At 42.9% G+C, this 23,291-nt stretch overlaps 1 protein-coding gene across 2 annotated transcripts in view; it reads right to left on the bottom strand.

Annotated features, from left to right (window-relative positions):
* Positions 1–22,952, bottom strand: part of SPON2 (spondin 2) — a 53,739-nt gene extending 30,787 nt beyond the window's left edge. The window contains exons 1-4 of one of the 2 annotated variants that reach the window (XM_033932302.1): positions 22,858–22,952; positions 22,594–22,657; positions 21,649–21,875; positions 20,594–20,817 (exon numbers count right to left, since the gene is read on the bottom strand). In XM_033932302.1, coding sequence (XP_033788193.1) covers positions 20,594–20,817; positions 21,649–21,871 — 447 coding nt within the window. In that variant the 5' untranslated portion in view covers positions 21,872–21,875; positions 22,594–22,657; positions 22,858–22,952. Of the gene's footprint in view, positions 1–20,593; positions 20,818–21,648; positions 21,876–22,593; positions 22,718–22,857 lie in introns of those variants that run through there. The other variant, XM_033932389.1, reaches the window with a different exon arrangement.
* Between the last annotated feature and the right edge of the window lie 339 nt (positions 22,953–23,291).

Below are 23,291 nucleotides of genomic sequence, written 5' to 3'. Positions count from 1 at the left end.
TTTCTGGAGGCAAACGCCAAAACCGTGACGTGAAAGCGAAAGCAAATAAAGCTTTTCTCTAAGGTTGGAGGTCCGTGAATATGTGAACACACCGTGCGAATGACAAATAGAGGTCACAATGCATGCAACTGTGGATAATCAAAATCGCAAATTGGGAATGCATGACCAACAAGAACAGACTGTATTCCATTGGAGGGATTAGGGGGATGTGGTAGCCTATGCTAGTGGCCAGGCATGATGCCTCACAACTGCACAAGGGTCTGTAGGTAAAACAAAACACATGAGGGTAAATTCTATAAGAAGCGCCCAAAAGTTAGGCACCTAATTAGGCACTGTTCAGCGCGATTCAAGTAAAATTAGGTGCTAAGCGGAACCTATTATGGAGGCGCCCAAGAAATAGGCCAGCTCTAGGCACAACTAAAAGTAAGGTGCCTAGCTGAGCGCATAAGCATGCTTAAGAGCAGTGAGTCTGCAACAAGGCACCTAACATGTAGCCACACCCACGCCTAACATGCATAGCGCCTATTTTTTGACGGTCGCCTAAATTTTTAGAGGCGCCTTGTTACAGAATCGCACGCCTATGTTTCAATCAGTGCTGATTAAACAACTTAATTGAGCTTGTTATTCAATTTAGATAGGAGGCGCCTATCTAGTTGGGCGCCACCAAAAATAGGTGCCTAACTTTAGGCGCTGGTTACAGAATTTGGGCCTTTATTTCAGCTACTCAAACCTATGGAACCTGTTCCTTCACAGATATAATAATAACTTAGAAACATGATGGCAGATGAAGGCCAAATGAGCCATCCAGTCTGCCCAACCGCAGTAACCATTATCTCTACCCTGTCGAGGGTAAAGGCCAGGGCAAAGAAGCTCGCATCCTAGAGATGAATGCATGGCTAATGTACTGAAGAGGACTTTAAACTGGAAGTGATGGAGCAGAGTAATCAAAGCTCCTGGAAGTATAAATCACTGAATACCTCTACAATACATGGATGGGAAAAGGGAGCAATGTCTGGAAAGCAGTACTGTATATACTAATGCTGGAAGTATGGGAAACAAGGTTCTGGATCTAAAAGCTGTGATGGAAGAAGATGAGTTGGATATAGTGGCGATCACAGAGACGTGGTTCACAGAGGCCCATGACTGGGATGTAGTTATACCATGCTATAATCTGTTCAGGAAAGACAGGGTAGGAAGAAAAGGAGGGAGAGTAGCATTATATGTTAAAGATCATATTAAAGCCACACACTGCAGGATTTGCAGGGCAAGGAAGAGGTACTGTGGATCAATTTGGAAAGAGGGAATGGTAAATATATTTACACTAGTCTTTAAGCCCGTTACATTAACGGGTGCTAGAACATATGTGTGTGTGTGTCTGTCTTTCTTTCTTTCTCTCTCTCTCCTTAGCTGCTTTCTTTCTTTCTGCCTTTCTTTTTCCTTGGCTGTCCATCACCACTCCTTACCTGCTCCCCCTGTCCATTTTCCCTTCCTTTTACCTCCCCTGTGTCCACCACCACCCCTTCACTGCTCTCCTTATGCAGCAGCAGCCCTTCTCCCTTTGTTTTACCTCCCCCCTGTCCAGCAGCACCTCTTTCCTTCTCTCCCTGTCCAACATTAGTCCTCCGTTCCTTTTTCTTCACCCCCCTGTCCATCAGCATCTCTTTCCTTCTCCTCCTGTCCAGCAGTAGGCATCCCTTCCTTTTTTATCCCCCCTCCTCCTTCTTATCCCTATGATACTCTTACCTTGCTCTGCCCCTGATCAGAGGTTCCCGACAGCCGCCCAGTTGCACCCATTGGAAAAGTTCCCACTACTGCATCCCGCACCCCTCCTGACGCGGCTCCCGCTGTCCTTTCTGTCTGTCTCTATCCCTGGCCCCCCTTTGCCTGTCTGTCTTTCTGTGTATCTCCCTGCCCCTGTGTCTTTCTTCTTTTCTTTCTGTCTCCCTTCCTCCCTCTGTCTGTCTGTCCAAAGCAGCATTCCATCCCCCTCCATTTCCCTCCCCCCACACCAGTTCCCTGTGCACCTGCCCCTGTGTCTTTCTTATTTTCTTTGTGTTTCCCTTCCTCTCTCTGTCTGTCTGTGCAAAGCAGCATTTCCTCCCCCTCCATTTCCCTCCCCCCCACCAGTTCCCTGTGCAGCAGCATTAGCGTTTCCTCTACCCCCTCCCTTTCCCTTCCCGCGGTCCCAACTATGAACCTGGCGATTCCAGCAGCGTGTGCAGCAGTATTCACATGCTGCTTCGGGTCCTTCTACTGCCCTGATTTACTCTGGCACGTCCCTGATGACATCATCAGAGACGCGGCAGAGCAAATGAGGGCAGTAGAAGGGCCCGAAGCAGCATGTGGAGACTGATGCACACGCTGCTGGAATCGCCATTTGGGTCCGCGGGAAGAGAGGGGGGTGGGCGGCAAAGGAGGAACGGAGATCGGCGGCGGCAGGAGGAACGGAGATCATTGTCTGGCTGCGGTCCGGCTTGTGGAGGCGATCGGCTGGTGATGTATTAGCGCGCATGCGCACTCCTTTGGCCACAGACCTACACGCACGGAACACACAAATAGGAGTGCGCATGCGGCTAGCTCTTTATTATATTAGATTGATGTGATATACAGGCCTTCTTCACAGACAGAAGAAGTGGGCAGCGATTTAATAGTAGACATTCAGAATATATCTAAAAAAGGGGAAGTTTTACTAATAGGTGATTTTAGCATGCTGGATGTTGATTGGGGTATCTCTTTTGAGGGGTTTTCTAGAAGTAAGGAGATTTGGATTCTCTACAAGGAGAACTGTTCCAGCGGAACCCACGCGGGAAGGGGTCATACTGGACTTAGTGCCTACAAACGAGGAAAGTGTTTCTGATGTTACAGTGGGTGATCATCTGGCATCCAATGATCACTGCATGGTACGGTTTAATATTAAGATGGGTATAGAGAGGGCTCATTCAAAAGCAAAAGTTCTAGACTTTGAAAAAACAAACTTTGTTCAGATGGGGGATTACATCAAGGAATTGTCTGGATGGGAACATCTGGAAGGAGTAGAAATGCAGTGGGCAAAACTGAAAGGAGTTATTGTAAGGGCGACAAACCTTTTTGTGAGCAAATAAGTAAGTAAAAAAGTAATTGGAAAAGAAGATCGCTTTGATTTTCAAAAGTAGTAGCTGAGAAGGTAAGGAATAAGAGGTTAGCTTTCATAAGCTACATAAGATCGCAGAAAGAGGAAGACAGATCCAAGATGGCCGCATGAGGAGTTGTTTGAGCTTCACTCTCCCTGAAGCTCCTCAAATATCTCTGTTTGCTTCAAAAAATTTTTGTACCTGGTTTGTAATGCCGAAGAGGAGGGGACGCAGCGCTGTTGGAGCATCACAGCGCTCCAGAACGGCCGTCTTCGGAAATATCGAGGAGCTGATGAGGAGAATGCAGGGCACGCCGACAGCTTCGGGGAGTTCCCCGCAGGAGACGCATGATGGAGGCGCATCTATGTCGCTCTCCATGGGGCTGGAGAAATCGCTGAGCCCCAAAGTGAGAGCACCTCCTCCACGCCCTCAGTCAGCCAGTTCCCCGCGAGAGGAGGTACTTCCTGAGGTCGGAGTTCACCTCCTCCCGGAGGCTAAGGAAAACAACGGGGGAACTGTGTTGCAGGACTCCCTGCCGGTGCAGAGGAGTCTGAGCGAGGAGACTGAGGAGGAAGCGCTGGGGGATGAGAGAACCCAACAGACTGCCGTAGGAGACACGCTGCCAGTGGGTGAGCTAACCAAATTAAAATCAAAATCACAATTACAACTTTTTCAAATTGAGAAGCCCCGAGAGGTTACATTAGATTCTCTGTGGGATCTTGTGGCCAATTTGGCAAGATCTATAAATCCACAATTACAACAACTAGAAAAGAAACTTAATAATCATGAAATTGAGATTAAAAATTTAAAGACTGGACTTGAGGACTCAAATACTTCAATACAGAATGTCCACCAAGAATTAAAAATCTCCCAACAAATTACTGAGACATTAATTAAAGACAATACTAACCTAAGAAGGAAGTTGGAGGCAATGGAAAACTTTTCTCGTAATAATAATCTCAGACTGATAAATTTCCCTAGGGTTTCTATGATAGCCCCAAGGGAAATGTTGAAACGCTACATGACGGAAGCATTGGAACTTCCTGAAGAGCCATTACCACCATTTACGCAGGTCTATTATCTTCCAAATAAGACTCAAGACCAACAACAACAACAGAAAATGGGACCTGATTTAATGAATATATCTAATATTTTGGAAATGTCTGATAGAAAATTAGTGACCCCAGCCACCTTACTTTTGACAGTAGCTCTCGCACCAGATAAAAACTGGTTGCTGAGACTTTTCTTTAAAAATAAGCAAAAATAATTTTTAGGTTGTAAAATTCAGATGTTTCCGGATTTGGCTAAGGATACGCAGAGAAGGAGACGAGAATTTTTGTTAAGGAAACCTTATATCTCTGGGGGCGATATCCATGTAAATGTGTAATTAATTATCATTCTCATAAATATGTTTTCTTTAAGCCATCTCAACTGACAACCTTTCTCTCAACTGCATCTCTGGAGAAAGAAAGTGCTTAGTTTAAGAAAGGTGCTTTAATCTCATTCAACTAGTTATTGCTTGGTTTAAATATAATTACCTTGATTCGCCTATTATCCCTCTTGGATCTAATAATTTATGCTTATATTTGATATTCTTTTATATATGTTTTCAATTGTATTAATTTCATGCTGAATTTCCTTTCTGTACAAGTTTTATGCTTGATTATATTGAAAAAATTCAATAAATATTAAAGTTAAAAAAAAAAAAAAAAGAGGAAGACAGGCAAAAATATCTGTAAAAGTTAAGAGAGGCTACTGAAGTGCCGGTAGCAGGACCACAGAAGACAAAACGCGAGTAGGGATGGAGGAGTGGTAGACCCTGATCGAACTTGAAGATCAAAAGTCTCTTGAAAATTCAAACACAATTTTCCTCTAGGCTATGCAGACAAGCTCTACAGTCTCAGAGTACATTATTCACCACTAGTCTTTAAGCCCATTACATTAACGGGTTCTAGAATAGATGTGTCTGTCTGTCTTTCTTTCTTTATTTCTCTCTCTCTCCTTGGCCGCTGTCTGTCTGTCTTTCTTTCTTTCTCTCTCCTCAGCTGTCCACCACCACCCCTCTACCACCCCTTGCCTGCACCTCCTGTCCAGCAGTAGCCCTTCTCCCTTCCTTTTAACTCCCACATGTCCAGCAGCACCTCTTCCCTGCTCCCCCTGTCCAGCAGCAGCCCTTCTCCCTTCCTTTTACCTCTCCACTGTCCAGCAGCAGGCCTTCTCCCTTGCTTTAACCTCCCCCCCTGTCCAGCAGCAGGCCTTCTCCATCCCTTTAACCTCCTCCTGCCTTTGATGAGTCTCCTTCCCTGGTGTGGAGTATAGATTTTAAGATAGTTCTGCAGCTTTGAGGGAGTACTGATAAGGGGGTCTGGTAACTTCATATAAGAATTGCCCTACTGGGTCAGACCAAGGTTCCATCAAGCCCAGTATCCTATTTCTAACCGTGGCCAATCCAGATCACAAGTACTTGACATAGAGTTACTAGATTTCATTGGCTAAAAATGAAGACACTTGGCCCTGCCCCCAACCCTGCCTCACTCCACCCTGTCTGCCTCAGCCCCACCCCATTCTGTCCTCAGCCTCACCCCTATACAAACTTCATCTTTTCTTCACTCCCTAAACTGTACTGTTCCTTTGGGTTTTTGCATTTCTTAGCATTAAATTATAGCCAGATTTCAGACCATTCTTCAAGTTTCACTAGGTCTTTGTTCATGTTATTCATTCCATTCGGGGTGTCTACTCTATTGCAGATTTTGGTATCATCCACAAAGAGGCAAATCTTACCCAACAGCCCTTCAGCAATATCGCTTATAAAAATGTTAAAAAGAACAGGCCAAAGAACAGAATCTTGAGGCACACCAGTGGCGTACCAAGTGGGGGGCGGGGGGGCAGTGCGCCCCGGGTTCTAGCCCTAAGGGGGTGCTCCCGGCCTTGCCGTTCAGTCCCCCCCCACCCCCGAAGGACCGCTCGCCCCACTGACCTTCCTGCACCACCTGTGAAGCAGCCCGCAGCAGGATCGCGAAGTCAGCGTCAGCGATCCCTGCGCTGCTTTCTGCGCCACGATCCCACCCCTCCTCTGATGTCAGAGGAGGGGCAGGACCGTGGCGCAGAAAGCAGCGCAGGGATCGCTGATGCTGACTTCGCGATCCTGCTGCGGCTGCTTCATAGGTGGTGCGGGGAGGCCAGGGGGGCGAGCGGTCCTTCGGGGAGGGTCGGGGCATAAGGCCTTCAGGGTGGGGCGGGTGGGCAGGCAGGCAGGCTTTCAAGGGGGAGGGGGTGACAGGCAGGCAGGCAGGCCTTCAAGGGGGGACAGGCCTTCGGGGGGGGTGCAGACCTTCAAGGGGGGCAGGCCTTCAAGGGGGGGCAGGCAGGCCTTCAGGGGGGGTGCAGGCTTTCGGGGGGGTGTAGGCCTTTGGGGGGGTGCAGACCTTCAAGGGGGTGCAAGCCTTCAAGGGGGGGGACAGGCCTTCAGGGGGGGAAAGGCAGGCAGGCCTTCAAGAGGGGGACAGGCCTACAAGGGGGGGACAGGCCTACAAGGGGGTGGGACAGGCCTTCAAGGGGGGGGGGACAGGGCCTTCGGGGGGGTTGCAGACCTTCAAGGGAGTGCAGGCCTTCAAGGAGGAGACAGGCCTTCAAGGGGGGGGAAAGGCAGGCAGGCAGGCCTTCAAGGGGGGACAGGCCTACAAGGGGGGGACAGGCCTACAAGGGGGTGGGACAGGCCTTCAAGGGGGGGACAGGCCTTCGGGGGGTGCAGACCTTCAAGGGAGTGCAGGCCTTCGGGGGGGTGCAGGCCTTCAAGGGGGTGCAGGCCTTCAAGGGGGGACAGGCCTTCAAGGGGGGGAAAGGCAGGCAGGCAGGCCTTCAAGGAGGGACAGGCATACAAGGGGGGGACAGGCCTACAAGGGGGTGGGACAGGCCTTCAAGGGGGGGACAGGCCTTCGGGGGGGGGCAGACCTTCAAGGGAGTGCAGGCCTTCGGGGGGGTGCAGGCCTTCAAGGGGGTGCAGGCCTTCAAGAGGGGGAAAGGCAGGCAGACAGGCCTTCAAGGGGGGACAGGCCTACAAGGGGGGGGAGAAGCTACAAGGGGGGTGGGACAGGCCTTCAAGTGGGGGACAGGCCTTCGGGGGGGTGCAGGCCTTTGGGGGTGCAGACCTTCAAGGGGGGGACAGGCAGGCAGGCCTTCAAGGGGGGGACAGGCCTACAAGGGGATGGGACAGGCCTTCAAGGGGGGTGCAGGCCTTCAAGGGGGGACAGGCAGACCTTTAAGGGGGACAGGCCTTTGGGGGGGGACCATGATTTAGAAGTACACGGAGGGAAGGGGGTGTTCAAAGAGACGTGCATATGCCAAACTTTGGGGGGGGGGAAAGAAATAATGGGTCTGAAAATAGAGGAGAGGGAGAGAGATGATGGACCATGGGATTTAGGGAGGGAAGGAACAGAAAGGGAGAGAAATTGGACACAAGGGATGGTGTGGAGGAGGGATAGAGATACTGGATAGGAGGGTAATTAGGAAAAGAAAGGGAGAGATGGTGGACTCTGGGGTGGTGGGGAAGGAGGGAGAGATGCCGGATGAAAGGGTATTTAAGAAAAGGTGGATCTGTGGAGGGAGATGAAAAAAAGGAAAGATACCAGACTTCCTGGAAGGGAAGGGAAATGGAAAGGGAGGACAGAGTTGGCAGATGGATGGTTAGCATGCAGAAAGAAGGAGACCCTGGCAAGCAAGTTATCAGAAGAAAACCAGAGCCTTGGACCAACAAGATTTGAAATATAACCAGACAACAAAAGGTAGAAAAATTAATTTTATTTTCTGTTTTGTGATTATAATATGTCAGATTTGAAATGTGTATCCTGCCAGAGCTGGTGTTGGACTGCAAACGTGAGCTAGGATTTAACAGAGAGAGGAAAAGTCCTTTTTGTTTCTTTATTTTATTTACACACAGCGCCAGTGTGGTTAGGAGAAGCCAAAGAGGGTGAAAAAGCTATAAACCCACCAGGAGTTTTGAAAAAAATCACCCAACTGGGCAGGAAAATCGAATTGAAAAACCAATTCAATAGGGCTGAATCGAATCAAAATTTTTTTTCCTGTATCTGGCAGCATTAGTTTGCGCTACTGTCTTAGACTTTAGGACCTGGGATTGGGGAGAGATGGCATCCTCAGTACTTTATAATGCAAGTGAAACGAGGATTTGGTCAGACTTTTGAAGGGTCTGCAGAAAAAAAATTATTGTATAGGCCGGGGACATGAGACCAGCAGGAAATGGGAACTTTTCTTCCTTCTATTTTTGTGAATGGAAAGGCTGAGGATGTCAGAGAGTTCAGTTAAAATATGTGCTTTATAAGAAAATATAATAATGTGTTTTATAAAGTTTATAGCATAGCTGGCTTACCTAGTGAGGTGTTCCTAGTGGTGATGGTGGCAGCGTGTCAATGTGTTGAGAGGAAGAGGTGGTCTGGGAAATTCTGCTGAGCAAACTCCGGGCCCATTTCCACCCCCCAGTTAGTCCACTCCACTCAACTGGTTCACACACTGAGTTGGTCTGTGGGTGTTGTGTTGGGATCTCTTCCAGTGGTTTATCAGTATCTCCTTCTGGTCCAAGGAAGGAAACTTTGTTATCCTTAGCATTGACCTACAGAATATGTTTGTAACAGCGCTGCTTGTGTGGCATTAGGCTATGTAGTGATCGAAAGAAAAAAAACAGACCTTTGCACATTTTTTGCACTATATGGTGGGTGTATGAGGAGATTCACATTTCCTGCACAGCTAAGTCCATGTGAAGTTACCTTGTGCTGTATTTGACATCTAGCAAGGTCTCTGTTTGAAAGGAAAGATCTAAACTTAAAAATGAAGTGGCCAGAAGTTATGGTAAAGCAGATAGTGTAGCTGGTTTAAGAAAGATTTGGACAAATTCCTGGAGGAAAAGTCCATAATCTGTTATTAAGACATGGGGGAAGTGTCTGCTTGCTCTGGATCGGTAGCATGGAATGTTGCTACTCTTTGGGTTTTGACCAGGTATTAGTATCCTGGATTGGCTACCATGAGAATGGGCTACTGGGCAATGATGGACCATTGGTCTGATCCAGTTAGGCTATTCTTATGTTATGTTCTCATCTGTAGGGGCCTTTGTTTTCACTTCTTATTTTAATGTATTTTTTTTTCTGGGAACTTATCAGTGTTTTTTATAATGGGAACAAAAATGGAAGAGAATTGATGTGTGTGGGATGAGGGGTAACTAATTTCTTCAGCTAAATAATTCAATCCACTTCAAACAGACATAGGAGAACTCACGCACCATTCACACACCCTCCCAACCAAAAACGTCAAAAGATAAAAACTGTTCGACAACCTCCTAGCCATTCGAGCTGCAACAACTCGACCCCAACTCTACAACCAATTGACATCGACCACAGACTGCTAAAACCTTCAAAAAGAAATAAAAACCCTTCTATTCAAAAAACACATAAAACCGAACTAACACAATCAGAACTGTCCCAAGCATCACCTACAACTATTCCATATGTACTTCTGATGTCATGATAATTCAGAACATATTTTATGTTATGTTATGTTTTGGAATATAAGAAAATTTTCACTGCCTGTTTCTATTCTGACCATTTATTCTGTTTCATGGTCATTACAAAAAATATTTTTTTACATAGGGGGGGGGGGGGGGGGTCAAAAAATGATGGGCCCCGGGGGCCACATACCCTAGGTACGCCACTGAGGCCCACCACTGGTAACATCCTTTTCCTCAAAGCAATCTCTATTGACCACTACCCTCTGTCACTTTCCACTCAACCAGTTTCTGACCCAGCCCCACTTTGGAGCCCATCCCGAGGGCACTCAGTTTATTTATTAGACGCTTGTGGGAACACTGTCAAAGACTGTGCTGAAATCTAAATACACCACATCTAAAGCACTTCCCCTATCCAATTCTCAGTCAAAAAAATTGATCAGATTTGTCTGACAAGACCTATCTCTAGTGAATCCATGTTGCCTCCGGTCCTGTAATTCACCGAATTCCATAAACTTAACCATTCTCTGTTTTAAAAGCATTTCCATTAATTTGCTTACCACAGAAGTCAGACTTACTGGCCTGCAATTCCCTACTTCTAGTTTTGTGGAGAGGGACCACATCTGCCCTTCTCCAGTCCTCTGGTGCCACTCTCAACTCTAGATAAGCATTGAAAAGGTCAGTCAGGGGAGCCACTAGAACTTCCCTAAGTTCCTTCAGCACCCTCAGATGTACACCATCCGGCCCCATTGCTTTGTCTACCTTTAACTTAGCTAGCTCCTCACGAACACAACCCTCTGAAAATCGATCAGGGTCTACTACTCCTCCATCCCTTATTTGCGCTTATCTTCTGCGGTCCGTTCCCGGCACTTTAGCTGTGAACACAGAACAGAAATATGTGTTAAGCAATTCAGTATGTTTGTTGCAATAATGTTGTTTATTTCAGTAGTGTCCTGCTCTTTACTTAGGTTCCTTTTTATTAAACCATGGTAGCACTTTTTACCGCAGGCCAGCAAAGTAATGCTACAATGCTCATAGGAATTAAATGAGTGTCAAAGCATTTACCTCACTGGCCCGTGGTAAAAAGCTCTACCGTGGTTTGATAAAAGGGACCCTTAATTCTCCCTAGAAGTTGCTTTCTTCCGGTTATAAAAAAATTAAACAGGACAATAACCTTTCTGTTTTAGGACTGAATCCTTACACTTTCAGGACTCCATAATAACAGCCTCTAATATAGTATGGGAGGGGGACATCTTATATAACATAATTCAGGGGTGTCCGACCTTTTGGCTTCACTGGGCCGGATTGGCCAAAAAAAATGTTTCTGGGGCTACACAAACACGCAAACGCTGCAGCAAGACAGAGGAAGGAGCTGGCAAGACGGTAAATACCCGGGGGCAGCAGAGGAAAACACTGCATCACCCTCGACCGGGGCTGCACAAAATACTTCACTGGTCCGCAGGTTAGACACTCCTGACAAATTTTATTGATTTGAGATCAGAGAGGGAAGGCAATTTATTGATTTGAGATCAGAGGAGGAAGGCAATTTCACCACAAATGCTGCACTCTCCACACAGTCACTAAGGCAGACCGCTCAAAAGCTGATGTTCTGAACCACTATATTAAAGTCTCTTCAGCAAATAATTTGGGATAATACGAGGGGGTGCTGAAAAGTTCTCAGCCCAACCAAAAAGAAAATGATGTGGATATGGTTCAATCAATGAGCTGAAACAATGTCAAAACATAGAATTTTTGTTTCTGCAAATTGGCACTTAGCGAAATAAGATACCACTCTTTTCAGCTACAGTGGCAAAATAACACTCAGAATTTAGGAAGTTCATTGGCTGGGCTAAGAACTTTTCAGCACCCCCCTCATAACAGTTGCAGAGGCAAAACACAATATTTACCGAGTCTCTCTCAACCCTTCTCCTCATTAGAATTGGAGAAAGCTGTGCCAGCCTGTGCTTTGTCTGCCAGTGCTTCAATAAGTAAAATTCATGTGGATAAGTTGTAATAACTGTGGTAATCATCTGTAACCTCATCCTGCCCCCATCTCTATAGAAGCAAAGAATAAGACCTTAACAGTCTGCTGTAAATATTTACATTGCTATAAATTGCTTCGGTAAATAAGCGTGTTGCATGCTATTTGGAGAGAAAGACAACTGGAGTACTGTGTGCCTATGTCCTACTTTACTAACAGAGATGCTCTGTTCCCTCTGTAAGAAGAAGCCAGGATTATAAATGTATTCATGTTTGCGTGTGAAACTGATGAACCAGACGATTGCATGTTTTAACAGACATTAGAGATAAAACATAACAAACATAAGGGATAGGGAATGGAACTTGTATACTACCATTTTGTGGTTTCACATTCAAAGCAGTTTACACATACTGTATACAGAAACAAGTAGAAAAATATACAAGGGAAGCCAACTAGACTGTAACTTTAAAACAGCCTGTGTTGGAGAAAAGAATATGTGTTCTTTAGGCTATTACATTACATAACATTTCTAGACCACAAAATCTCTCGGATCGATGCGGTTTACAAAAAATAAGACACTGGACAGCCCCAGCGACCTACAAAATGATCCAAAAAAATGTAAGGTGATGCACCTTGGTAGCGGAAATCCATGCAGAACATACACCCTGAATGGTGAAAACCTAACAAGAACTGTAGCAGAACGGGACTTGGGAGTAATCATCCGGGAAGATATGAAAGCTGCCAATCAGGTGGAGAAAGCTTCAACAAAGGCTGGGTTGTATCAGAAGGAGCTTCATCAGCCGAAAGCCTGAAGTTATACTGCCGTTATACAGATCCATGGTGAGACCTCACCTGGAGTACTGTGTTCAGTTTTGGAGGCCACATTATCAAAAAGATGTGAAGAGAATGGAGTCGATTCAGCGAATGGCCACTAGGATGGTCTCAGGACTGAAAGATCTCCCATATGAAGAAAGTCTGAGCAGGCTGCGCTTATATTCTCTCGAAGAGCGCAGAGAAAGGGGGGACATGATAGAAACATTCAAATGCATCACGGGCCGCATTGAGGTGGAGGAAGAAATCTTTTGTCTTACCGGTCCCACGGCGACAAGAGGGCATCCTCTAAAGCTCAGAGGGGGAAGATTTCATAGGGGCACCAGGAAATACTTCTTCACCGAAAGGGTAGTTGATCGATGGAATGGTCTTCCACGTCAGGTAGTCGAGGCCAGCAACACGCTCGACCTCAAGGGACGATGGGACAGACAGGTGGGGTCGCTCCAGAGGAATGCTTAATAGATGGATTATAGAGGGTGGGCAGACTTGTTGGGCCGTCGGCCCTTTTCTTCCATCATACTCTATGTTTCTATGTTTTTTAATTCTCTATAAAATCTTACAAATAGGGTCGATTTTAATAACTTTCTGAAATGTATGCATGAGCTGGACCTTATAAATAGAGTACAGTATGTAACTTCCTGTCTAATAAGCGAGCAGAAATTCTTAGTGCAGCCTCGAACAGACGGAAAGACAAATAAGGATGTGGTGCATAATGGACGACTCCCTTTGAACAAAGCAAACAGTTCTAATAAATATTCAGGTGCCAGGCCATATGTGTAGAATTTGGTGAATTTTGAAGGCAAAAGCATGTAGTTTTGCTTCAAAAGTCACTCCTAGAAAACTTTGCATACACATTTACACCTGCTATTTGATGCACAGTTTTTCTTTAAATAATTACATATATTCCGCTGAATTTTAACATTCAGGCAAGTGCAAACTCCTCAGCTCTTCCCCCGAGAACTTATGTGCTGTTTGTGGCTAACTATTCTATTCGCTCTCTTAGTGGCCGCTGCACACTGTGCCGTCGGCTTCATTGTCATGTCCACCATTACCCCCAAGTCCCTACCCAAGAAAGGGACTTGGGGGTAATGGTGGACATGACAATGTAGCCGACGGCACAGTGCACAGCGGCTGCTAAGAGAACGAATAGAATGCTAGGTATAATCAAGAAGGGTATTACTACCAGAACGAAAGACGTTATCCTGCCGTTGTATCGGGAGATGGTGCTTCCGCATCTGGAATACTGCGTCCAATATTGGTCGCCGTACCTTAAGAAGGATATGGCGTTACTCGAGAGGGTTCAGAGGAGAGCGACACGTCTGATAAAAGGGATGGAAAACCTTTCATACGCTGAGAGATTGGAGAAACTGGGTCTCTTTTCCCTGGAGAAGCAGAGACTTAGAGGGGACATAATAGAGACTTACAAGATCATGAAGGGCATAGAGAAAGTAGAGAGGGACAGATTCTTCAAACTTTTGAAAAATAAAATAACAAGAGGGCATTCAGAAAGTTGAAAGGGGACAGATTCAAAACGAATACTAGGAAGTTCTTCTTTACCCAACGTGTGGTAGACACCTGGAATGCGCTTCCAGAGGACGTAATAGGGCAGAGTACGGTACTGGGGTTTAAGAAAGGATTGGACAATTTCCTGCTGGAAAAGGGGACAGAACTGCACAGGTCCTGGACCTGTTGGGCCGCTGTGCGCGATGGACCTCAGGTCTGACTCAGAGGAGGCATTGCTTATGTTCTTATGTTAACTATGTGCACATGTTAGTTTCATGCTAGCTTTTACCCACATACTAGCAGGAAATTTTGTAAAAGCCTCCCTGCTATGTGAACTTGTGAAGCACTGTTTTACCTATGGAAATGGCTTTGACAATGACTCTCTCAGGGTCCCTGTTACAAAGCTGTGGTAACTATTCCCCCACAGCAAATACACCGAAGCTTATTCAGTTCTTATGAGCTTCTGTGAATTTACTGGGGGAGCAGCTTTATATATGGGACCATTACCGTAATTAGTAAGAGATTTGGATTTAGCTCATGCTTTTTTTTTATTAGATGTTTGAGAGATGAGTTACATTCAGGTACAGGCAACATCATCAAACACTCCTTACAGAGGTATAAATTCCTCCCAAGCAGCTCCCGCCATGAGAGGTAGAGGTAGGGGGCAGGGAGATCCAGTTAAGAAGGTGGCTCTGTGACTCCACACTACAAGAATGAAGATGGAATGCAGCAACACTATACTTTAATTTTTATGGTGCTGCCATTAAATTATTTATTTATTTTTCTATACTCTTTTCCTCAGGGAGCTCAGAATGGTTTACATGAATTTATTCAGGTACTCAAGCATTTTTCCCTGTCTGTTCTGGTGGGCTCACAATCTATCTAATATACCTGAGTCAATTAAGTGACTTGCCCAAGGTCACAAGGAGCAATGTGGGTTTGAACCCACAACCTCAGGGTACTGAGATTGTGGCTTTACACCACTGTGCCACACACTTGTCCTCCTTCCCCTAGCAGCCACAGAAGTGCTGCCAGGTGCCAGGTCATCTCATGATAAAAGCCACATCACAGTATAAACATTTTGGGGGAGGGGGGTTTAAATTCTTTATTTAAATGACAATTCTGCTCTATGGAGCAAGACATTGACACTGAAACATAACCTCACCCCTTTTCCAAATATGCACCCTACTTGAGACAGAGATATTTGACTTAACCTGGTCCCCTGGCTTGCCCATTGCTCCATCTGATCCAGTACCTATCTCACACACTAATGTATACATCAATTTTGCCTTTTTAATGAATAGAACATTTTCTCCATTAAAGCAATCTCAAATTCTTGACTGGCCTAATTAGTCACTGTGGGTATCCTCTTCCATAAAATTACCATCTCGTATATCTTGCAGCAGGAATCATATGATATACCAGCTCTCACTCACTAGTCAGCTAATACCAACAAATACACCACTGCAGTAAGTTCCACCCTATTACTCAAAGTTGCCACAATTTTCTTCATAACTCCTTCTCAAAATTGTTGGATTCTAGGGCAGACCCATCCTTAAAAAAGATATAGCGGAGTTAGAAAAGGTACAGAGAAGGGTGACAAAAATGATAAAAGGAATGGGACAACTTCCCTATAAGGAAAGGCTAAAGTGGCTAGGGCTCTTCAGCTTGGAGAAGAGATGACTCAGGGGTTATATGATAGAGGTCTATGAACTACTGAGTGGAGTGGAAAGGGTAGATGTGAATTGCTTGGATACTAGGACTAGGGATCATGCAATGAAGCTACTAAGTAGTAGATTTAAAATAAACCGTGTAATTAAACTCTGGAATTCTTTGTCAGAGAATGTGGTGAAATCAGTTAGTTTAGCAGGGTTTAAAGGAGGTTTGGATAATTTCCTAAAAGAGAAGTCCATAGGCCATTATTGAGATGGCTTGGGAAAATCCACTCTGTATTTATCTCCCAAAGGTAATAGCCATTTGGAACGCTATAATAGAACCATGCATCAGATTTTAAAAACCATGAATATAAAAAACAATGTTGGTCAGAAAATTTACCTGAGATGAGTCAAATATATAACAGCACTATTCATAGTGCCACTGGGAATTCGCCTGCTTATTTGATGCTAAGTAAAGAAAGTTTGATGCCATTCAAAGAGATTTATCCTGAATCATCAAGTAGAGAAATAACTTCAATGCATGAATGGTTAGCTGATCACCAAAGGAAATTACAGGAAATTCGAGGAATAGCTCAAATTGCTTCTGATTGTGTAGGAGATAAAATGAAAGAACTGCAGATAAAAGAGCAAGAGGCGCACTCATCAATGTAGGATCATGGGTGTTCCTAGGATAAGCCAATCAGGGCCTTAGGCCCGCATTTGCATTGGGCAGGGCGGAGGAGAAGGAGCAGAAGGACTTTGCGGTTCCTCATGCTCCCACCACTGGATGGAGGCCTATGGAGCAGGAGGGACTGAGCACCCCTCCTGCTCCCAACTTTATAGGTAATGGGGTTCGTGTTTTTGGGGGGAGGGGTAAAGCACCGATGGCAGTGTCATTTGTGGATAACGGGGGGGGGGGGGTGCATTTGTTGTGGGGGCCGCTGCCGCGTTTTTTTGACAGACCTGCCTGTCTTTAATTCATTTTTGTTTTATATGGGGCGGATATTTTGCGTGTGTAACACACACAAAATATCTGTGCCATAAAAAAAAAAAGAATAAAAATGACAGGCAGGCCTGTCAAAAAACTGGCAGACCTGTCAGTAACACAGTTACCGACAAGTCTGCAGCAGTCAGGTTTTAGGATAGTAAAATCCGATTCAAAATAGCTAAGCAATTGTTAGTGAATCAATCGCTTGGCTATTTTGAATGGGATTTTACTAATTTGCATGGGTCGGATCGGATCATTAAGTGGGCAGTGGGCCATTTAGTGAATTGGGTCGGGGTTGGGGAATGATTTCAAAACCAGTAGAACTGGTTTTGCGATCGTCAGTAGAGGATTGGAAGGTTTAGTGAATCTAGGTCTGAGTCATCTCCTAGAATTAGGAGCTCGACTCGGTTTACATAGTAAGATTACAAAAGAAGAACGAATAGCTTGATTCGGCATGCAAAGATACCTATTAACACTCAATGTAACTATTGCCTAAAAGTAGTTGAAATAACTCAGTTTTCAAAGATTTGCGGAAAATCTGAAAGGAGAAACAAGTTCTAATATAAGATGGAAATTCATTCCATATCGCTGTAAATAAATATGGAAAGGAACGAGAAATTTTGCTAACAGACTTTATTCATTACAAAGATGGAAAAGAAAGCTTATACACATGGAAGGTCCTTGAGCCTAGGGATCTCAGAGCACTTAAGGATAAAGAAATTAAAGGCATGAAGAGTCCGTGTAAGATTGTAAATACCATACAAATGCATTTAAATTGAACTCTCAATCGAAAGGGGAGCCATTGACGTTTTCTCAAAAGAAGGGACACATGATCACACTTCTTTTGATGTGTCTTTCTGCTGTTTTGATGCATGCTATAAATCCTGGGCCTTTTAATAAAATGAATATTTGACCTCAAACCACTTCTCCATATAGAGACAGCCACTATACAAATAAGTGAACTATAAATTTTCAGCGGCACAATCTAGATACTGCCACTGAAAATTCATAGAAGCTGTTCCAGCACTATGCAGATAAATGGTGCCTAATTGATAGGCATTAAGTACTGCAGTGCATAATGGTTATCAATCTTGAATTAGGCGGTGTTTAAAGAATTGCATTTAGTGGTACCTGAATTGGACCTAGGTGCCAGTAGGTATGAAAACCTTAGGCTCCTCTTATTTATGCCAAGTTTTTCTTGGCCTAAACATTGGCATCTGCCGGCAAAACATGCTTCACAAATGTCTCTAAAATCAATTTTTGGGAATTTTAGCATGAATGTAGTAAAATAGCTCATATTACATCCCCCCCCCCTCTTGCCCAATGCTTTAAATAAATTATTTTAGAATAATAAAGCTCTTTGTCAGATAGATACTATAAATTGGACAAACAACCTGTGGCCAAAGCTAGCTTGGAATTCTTTGTTTCTGAATTCAACACAACACTGTTAATCCTTATTATTCTTCAGTACAGTTCTTTACCTAGCATCAAATAAGCAGGTGAATTCCCAGTGGCACTATTAATAGTGCTGTTATATATTTGATTCATCTCAGGTAAATATTCACTCATGGTTTTTAAAATCTGATGCATGGTTCTATTATAGCGTTCCAAATGGCTATTACCTTCGGAGTGGATTTTACCAAGCCATCTCAATAATGGCCTATAAACTTCTCTTTTAGGAAATTATCCAAACGTCTTTTAAACCCTGCTAAGCTAACTGATTTCACCACATTCTCTGGCAAAGAATTCCAGAGTTTAATTACACATTGTGTGAAAAAATATTTTCATCAGTTTATTTTAAATCTACTACTTAGTAGCTTCATTTTCCCAATGTTTTTCATGCTGAATTTTATTTTTTAAATAGCATACATGTGAGACTTAAAATCATCCATGACCAACAGGGAACACACCCTCAATGGTATTTTGTTCAAATAATCTGAATGTATACTGCAGTGTCTCTCAAACTGTGTGCCACGGCACAGTGGTATGCCACAAAGAGATTTTGGGTGTGCCACAAGAGATTCTAGAATGTTACTTTATTTTAGAAAATTCTCTTCATAAATATACACTAGAATAGATGACATGTACATCGCATACACAAGATTCTGTCAATATTATGAGTGTCTATGTGCATAAGGATACAACCGCCCAGACAAGCATCATTCATTGATGTGATTGGTCCTTGAAAACTAACGGCAAGTAACTGTAGTTTTATTTTTTTATGCAGTAGTTATCCTAACTTGAGAAAAAAAGCAATCAAGGCTTTGTTACCGTTTGGATCTTCTTCTCTTTGCAAACTTGCATTTTCAGCTCTGACAGAAATTAAATAGATAAAAAAGAAAACGACTACAGATGGTGGATGATGAAATGCATGTTTGCTTATTGACTACTGAGCCACGTTTTGAGTTCATTTGTACTCAAAAGCAAGCACATCTGTCGCATTGGTTAGCAATTCTATTCTATTTGTTTTGTTACAATTACCCATACATAGCTTTAAGGAATTTAAATAAATAACTCTCAAATTGAATTTTTTCCGTTACGGCCCCTCAAGTCTGGAACTCTTTTCCAATCTATTTGAGAGAAGAACACAATATTGATATATTTAAGACTAATTTAAAAACATTTCTTTTCAAAGATGCTTTTGAGTAATAATTCTCAACCTTGGATTTATTAATTATGTTGATTTTGATTATGAATTTTATATCCCCTACCTTGTGTTTTTCCCTTACTATTCTTTTTATAATATTTAGTAGTTCAAATCCCTTTCTCCCTTTTATCTTGTTTGTGAAGTTTGTGTATAGTCTGGTTTGTTTTTAAGTCTATGTTAAATATTGTATTACTCTTTAATATTGTAATTTTTAATGTTTTTTATTTATGTTCATCGCTTTGAAGTATGATTAAGCGATTAATCAAAAACGCTAATAAACTTGAAACTTGAATTATAATTTCAATTATAATGTGCCACAAAAAACCATATGCTTCATTTAGGGCTCCTTTTATTAAGGTGCGCTAAGCATTTTAGCGCGCGCTAACCACACGCCAAAAGCTAACATGTGCATGTTAGTCTATCGACGCATTAACGTTTAGCACGCTCGTAGATTTAGCATGCACTATACACACACTAAAACGCGTGATAGCGCACTTTAGTAAAACAGGGGGATAGTGTGCTGGAGCTAAAAACGGTTTGAGAGACACTGGTATACTGCTATGCAATAGATACAGAATGAGTACACATACAGCTTTCTCATTCATCTAGATGATACCAATCTGGCAGTGTTCTGGAAACTGGTCTGATCTCGCAACCAAGAGAAGTATGATGTAATGGGAAACGGAAGTTTGATCGTGTATCCCCTTTGTTGGGAAAACTTCATGGGCTTCCTATTTACTTTAGGATTCAGTTTAAATGTGCATGCCTTGTCTTCAAACTCGTATTCGGTATCTTTATACCTCTGGTTCCATTAACTTGGAATGCCCAAAGATCTATGTTCTTGCGAAATACACAGAGATTAAAACTTTCCTTTCCTTCTTTTAAGGGAATAAGATCTTAAGGAGCATTTACAAATTCTTATATGTTTAAGCTAATGGAGATTTGGAATGCTATTCCACTTATAATAAGAGACTTAAATTCATTTCAATCATTTCGTAGAACACTGAAAACATTATTATTCTCCATGTATCTGTCGTCTCGTTCCTCTTAATTTTTCTTATTGTTTTTCCTAGATCCTTCGGTTTATCTTTCCTTTTTTTATTTATTCATCAATATTATTTGTTGTTGTTATTAGTTTATGATTGTTGACCGAGTCAAGCTCCATTTTCATGGAGATGATCCAGTCTATAAACTTAAATTTTAGTTTAGTTTAGTAACCTAATATATGACACTGTTAGGCATGGTGTTACCACACTCGAGACATGAATCATAAACCATGTATGACCAGACTCTCCCCTCCTCAACTCCCCCCTCCCCCCAAGCAGTACAGCATCAGAAATTGCTGAAATGGAAGGGGCAAATTTACTTACTAGTGAATGTCTTGAATGAACTTCTAGCTCCGTTGAAGACTGTCCTACACCACTAGGGATGGCCGAAGCAGAAAAGATTCCATGCACACTTTGAATTTTCTCTCCAGCTGCTTCGATTTCCTTCATTAATAACCACGCCTCTCCTTTTTCAGAAAACTCCCGTACTCCATTGCTGGCATACTCATCTTTTCTCCACATGTAGTAGTCAGAACTATGAGTGGCACCTATTCAGGAAATAAATTAGGTACAAAAAAGCCCCTTCTTTGTAGCATAATTTAAAGATTCTGACATGTTTTCTACTACAGTATAATCTCGCTTTAACGGACTTCAAGGGACCTGGAAAAACGGTCCGTTATATCCAGAGTTGCATTTTTAAAAACTTTATTTAGGTCAACTTGAAACAACGTACAATCAATGAACAGTCACTGCACAAGCATATCAGCAACATCAATAACAAAACTCAGCAAAACATTGATATGGCACAAAATGATTGCAAAACCAGAACACTAAAAGATGTTCTAAAGCATTATGTTGTACTGTACTGGAAAGAAAAATAATCTGTCATTTTCTTCTGGGCTGCAATTTGATACTATATCACCGGCACGCCACGCACCTTGTAGGTGGAGCCTGCATGTCCGTTATAGCCGAACAAAACTACAGCTAAAAGCGGCTCTGGGGACCAAATTGGTTGTCCGTTATATCCCAAAGTATGATATAAGTGAGTCCGCTATATGCAATGATTTTCTGCATGTTTATAAAGGTGAGGTTCCGTTATAAGCGAGTCCATTAAAATGAGATTATACTGTACAGTAAAACCAATGTATAAAATATATATTTCATGGAGTTTTTTAATTTGTTAATTTGTTTATTAGAAGGCAAGGACATGGATTTGATGACAGACGCAGGGAAGAATACTTCCTGATGAGTTTGTTTTTCTTTACTGCTGTTTTCAAGATAATTATTAAGCAATAACATTAGTGTGAAGAATAAATTCAGATCAAAATCAGTTCATCAGGACTCTGGCTTCTTTCTTGCCTGGTGCCTGACCCACTTACCTAGCAATGAAGACCATTGTGCTGGGGGTCTGTAGAGGGGGTATTGCTTGGGGAATGTGGTCTCACTCCATTTCCCAGTGAAGACTAAACTGTACTTAGCAAATTCTGCTGCCCTGCAAATGGAATCGTCACCCAGGGGCAGACAGCTGGCAGAGCCCAGAATGGTTATAATGACAGACCAGAGAAGGCTGCAGAATCTGTGGGGAACCACAAAGCTTGCCATTTTCCTGAGCATGGAAAGAGAGCAAAATATTTGTAGCTAGTTCTGTTGACCACTGTATATTTAAAACAGAATAAGCATAGCACACTCACATTTTAGACATAACTCTCTAGCACAGAAAGAAAATGCACCTTAGTGGTCAAGTTTATAAGGAGCAATACAGTACCCTCAAAAGGACCCACAGCGCTGGCAAAGTTCTATCATGCATACAAAATGCCAGAAGTCTAAAACATGTAACACAGTAGCGTAAAATAATTTCCTGGTGCTGCTAATGGGGCAAAAATAAATCAGACCTGGTATAATATTTGAGCTCTGTTTAGGTTTCCTAAAATCACATATTGAATTAATTAGCCTTGAAAATCTTTCTTTAGAAAACATTAATGGTATGTCTATGCTTTCACAGATTGCTTTGCACATTGCCTTGCCAAGACGAAAGTTTATTTTACAAAATATGCACTGAAACTTATGTTTCATCACAATCTTTTGCTGAAAAGAGTTTGTTTTACATTAAATTACAGCATATTGCACATTTTGAAACTAACAGAAGACGCATTAAATGAAAATATCGCCGTCGGACAGACTGGAAAACTTAATCTGTTACTTTAACATTATAGAGAGAGAAAATAGGTAGCTTATCAATTATCTCGCTGTGCTAAACCTGCTTCCTGCATTCAAAGCAATTTTGATAGGATGTAGCTGTACTTAAAACAATCTTTAATACTCACAGAATTTAGTAAATGGAGTTCAGAAGGGGTGAGAGCACCTGCTTTAGCTGGCAGCTGAGCCGATCTGCAAGAGAAGATAGTAGAAGTCATGCTATTTATGCTTCAAGAGAGTCCTTTTGGTCCAACAATAACTGTGAGCTCCAGAGCGTCCAGTTTAACACATTCAAACTAAGCTCTTGCTTTATGGAGCAGTTGTCGGTCTTGTGCATGTCAGTTTGTTCAAATTCCTCTTTATAAAAAGCTTGATCCAGAATAGCAAAGCACCTTCTATTGCTCTCCTGGCTTATTAGCAAGTTAGCTGGTGAAACAGCTTGAGTTTTCTGGAGACTCTTTAGCTTTCGTGCCGTCAATGTTTTTCAATGGATGAACTGATTCCAACTCTGGTGAGAATGCTGTATATGAGTAGAATACTTTGAGTGACTTAGGGCTTGATTAATGAGTTCTCCTGATATTTATTCTCTCCCTTTCTCACACAGAATGCTCTTTTCTCTTAAAAAAAATTAAAAATATATATATATATGGTTTGAATATCACAATGTATGTTTCTTCTTCAGACTGAAAGAGTAAAATCCTAGGTAGTTTTTATTGACCTAGCAGTTTACTCATGCCCCATTTTTTGGCCTCCAGCTTAATCAGAATCAGCTCTTGGATTCAGGCATCACGTCTTTATTTGCAAATAACTGGGAAGTTTTCCCTTC

The sequence above is a fragment of the Geotrypetes seraphini genome, chromosome 1 (assembly GCF_902459505.1).
Source record: "Geotrypetes seraphini chromosome 1, aGeoSer1.1, whole genome shotgun sequence".
In the NCBI taxonomy this organism is placed as follows: Eukaryota; Metazoa; Chordata; class Amphibia; order Gymnophiona; family Dermophiidae; genus Geotrypetes; species Geotrypetes seraphini.
Note: the sequence above shows the minus strand (reverse complement) of the source record. Positions and strands in the feature narration are given on the sequence as shown.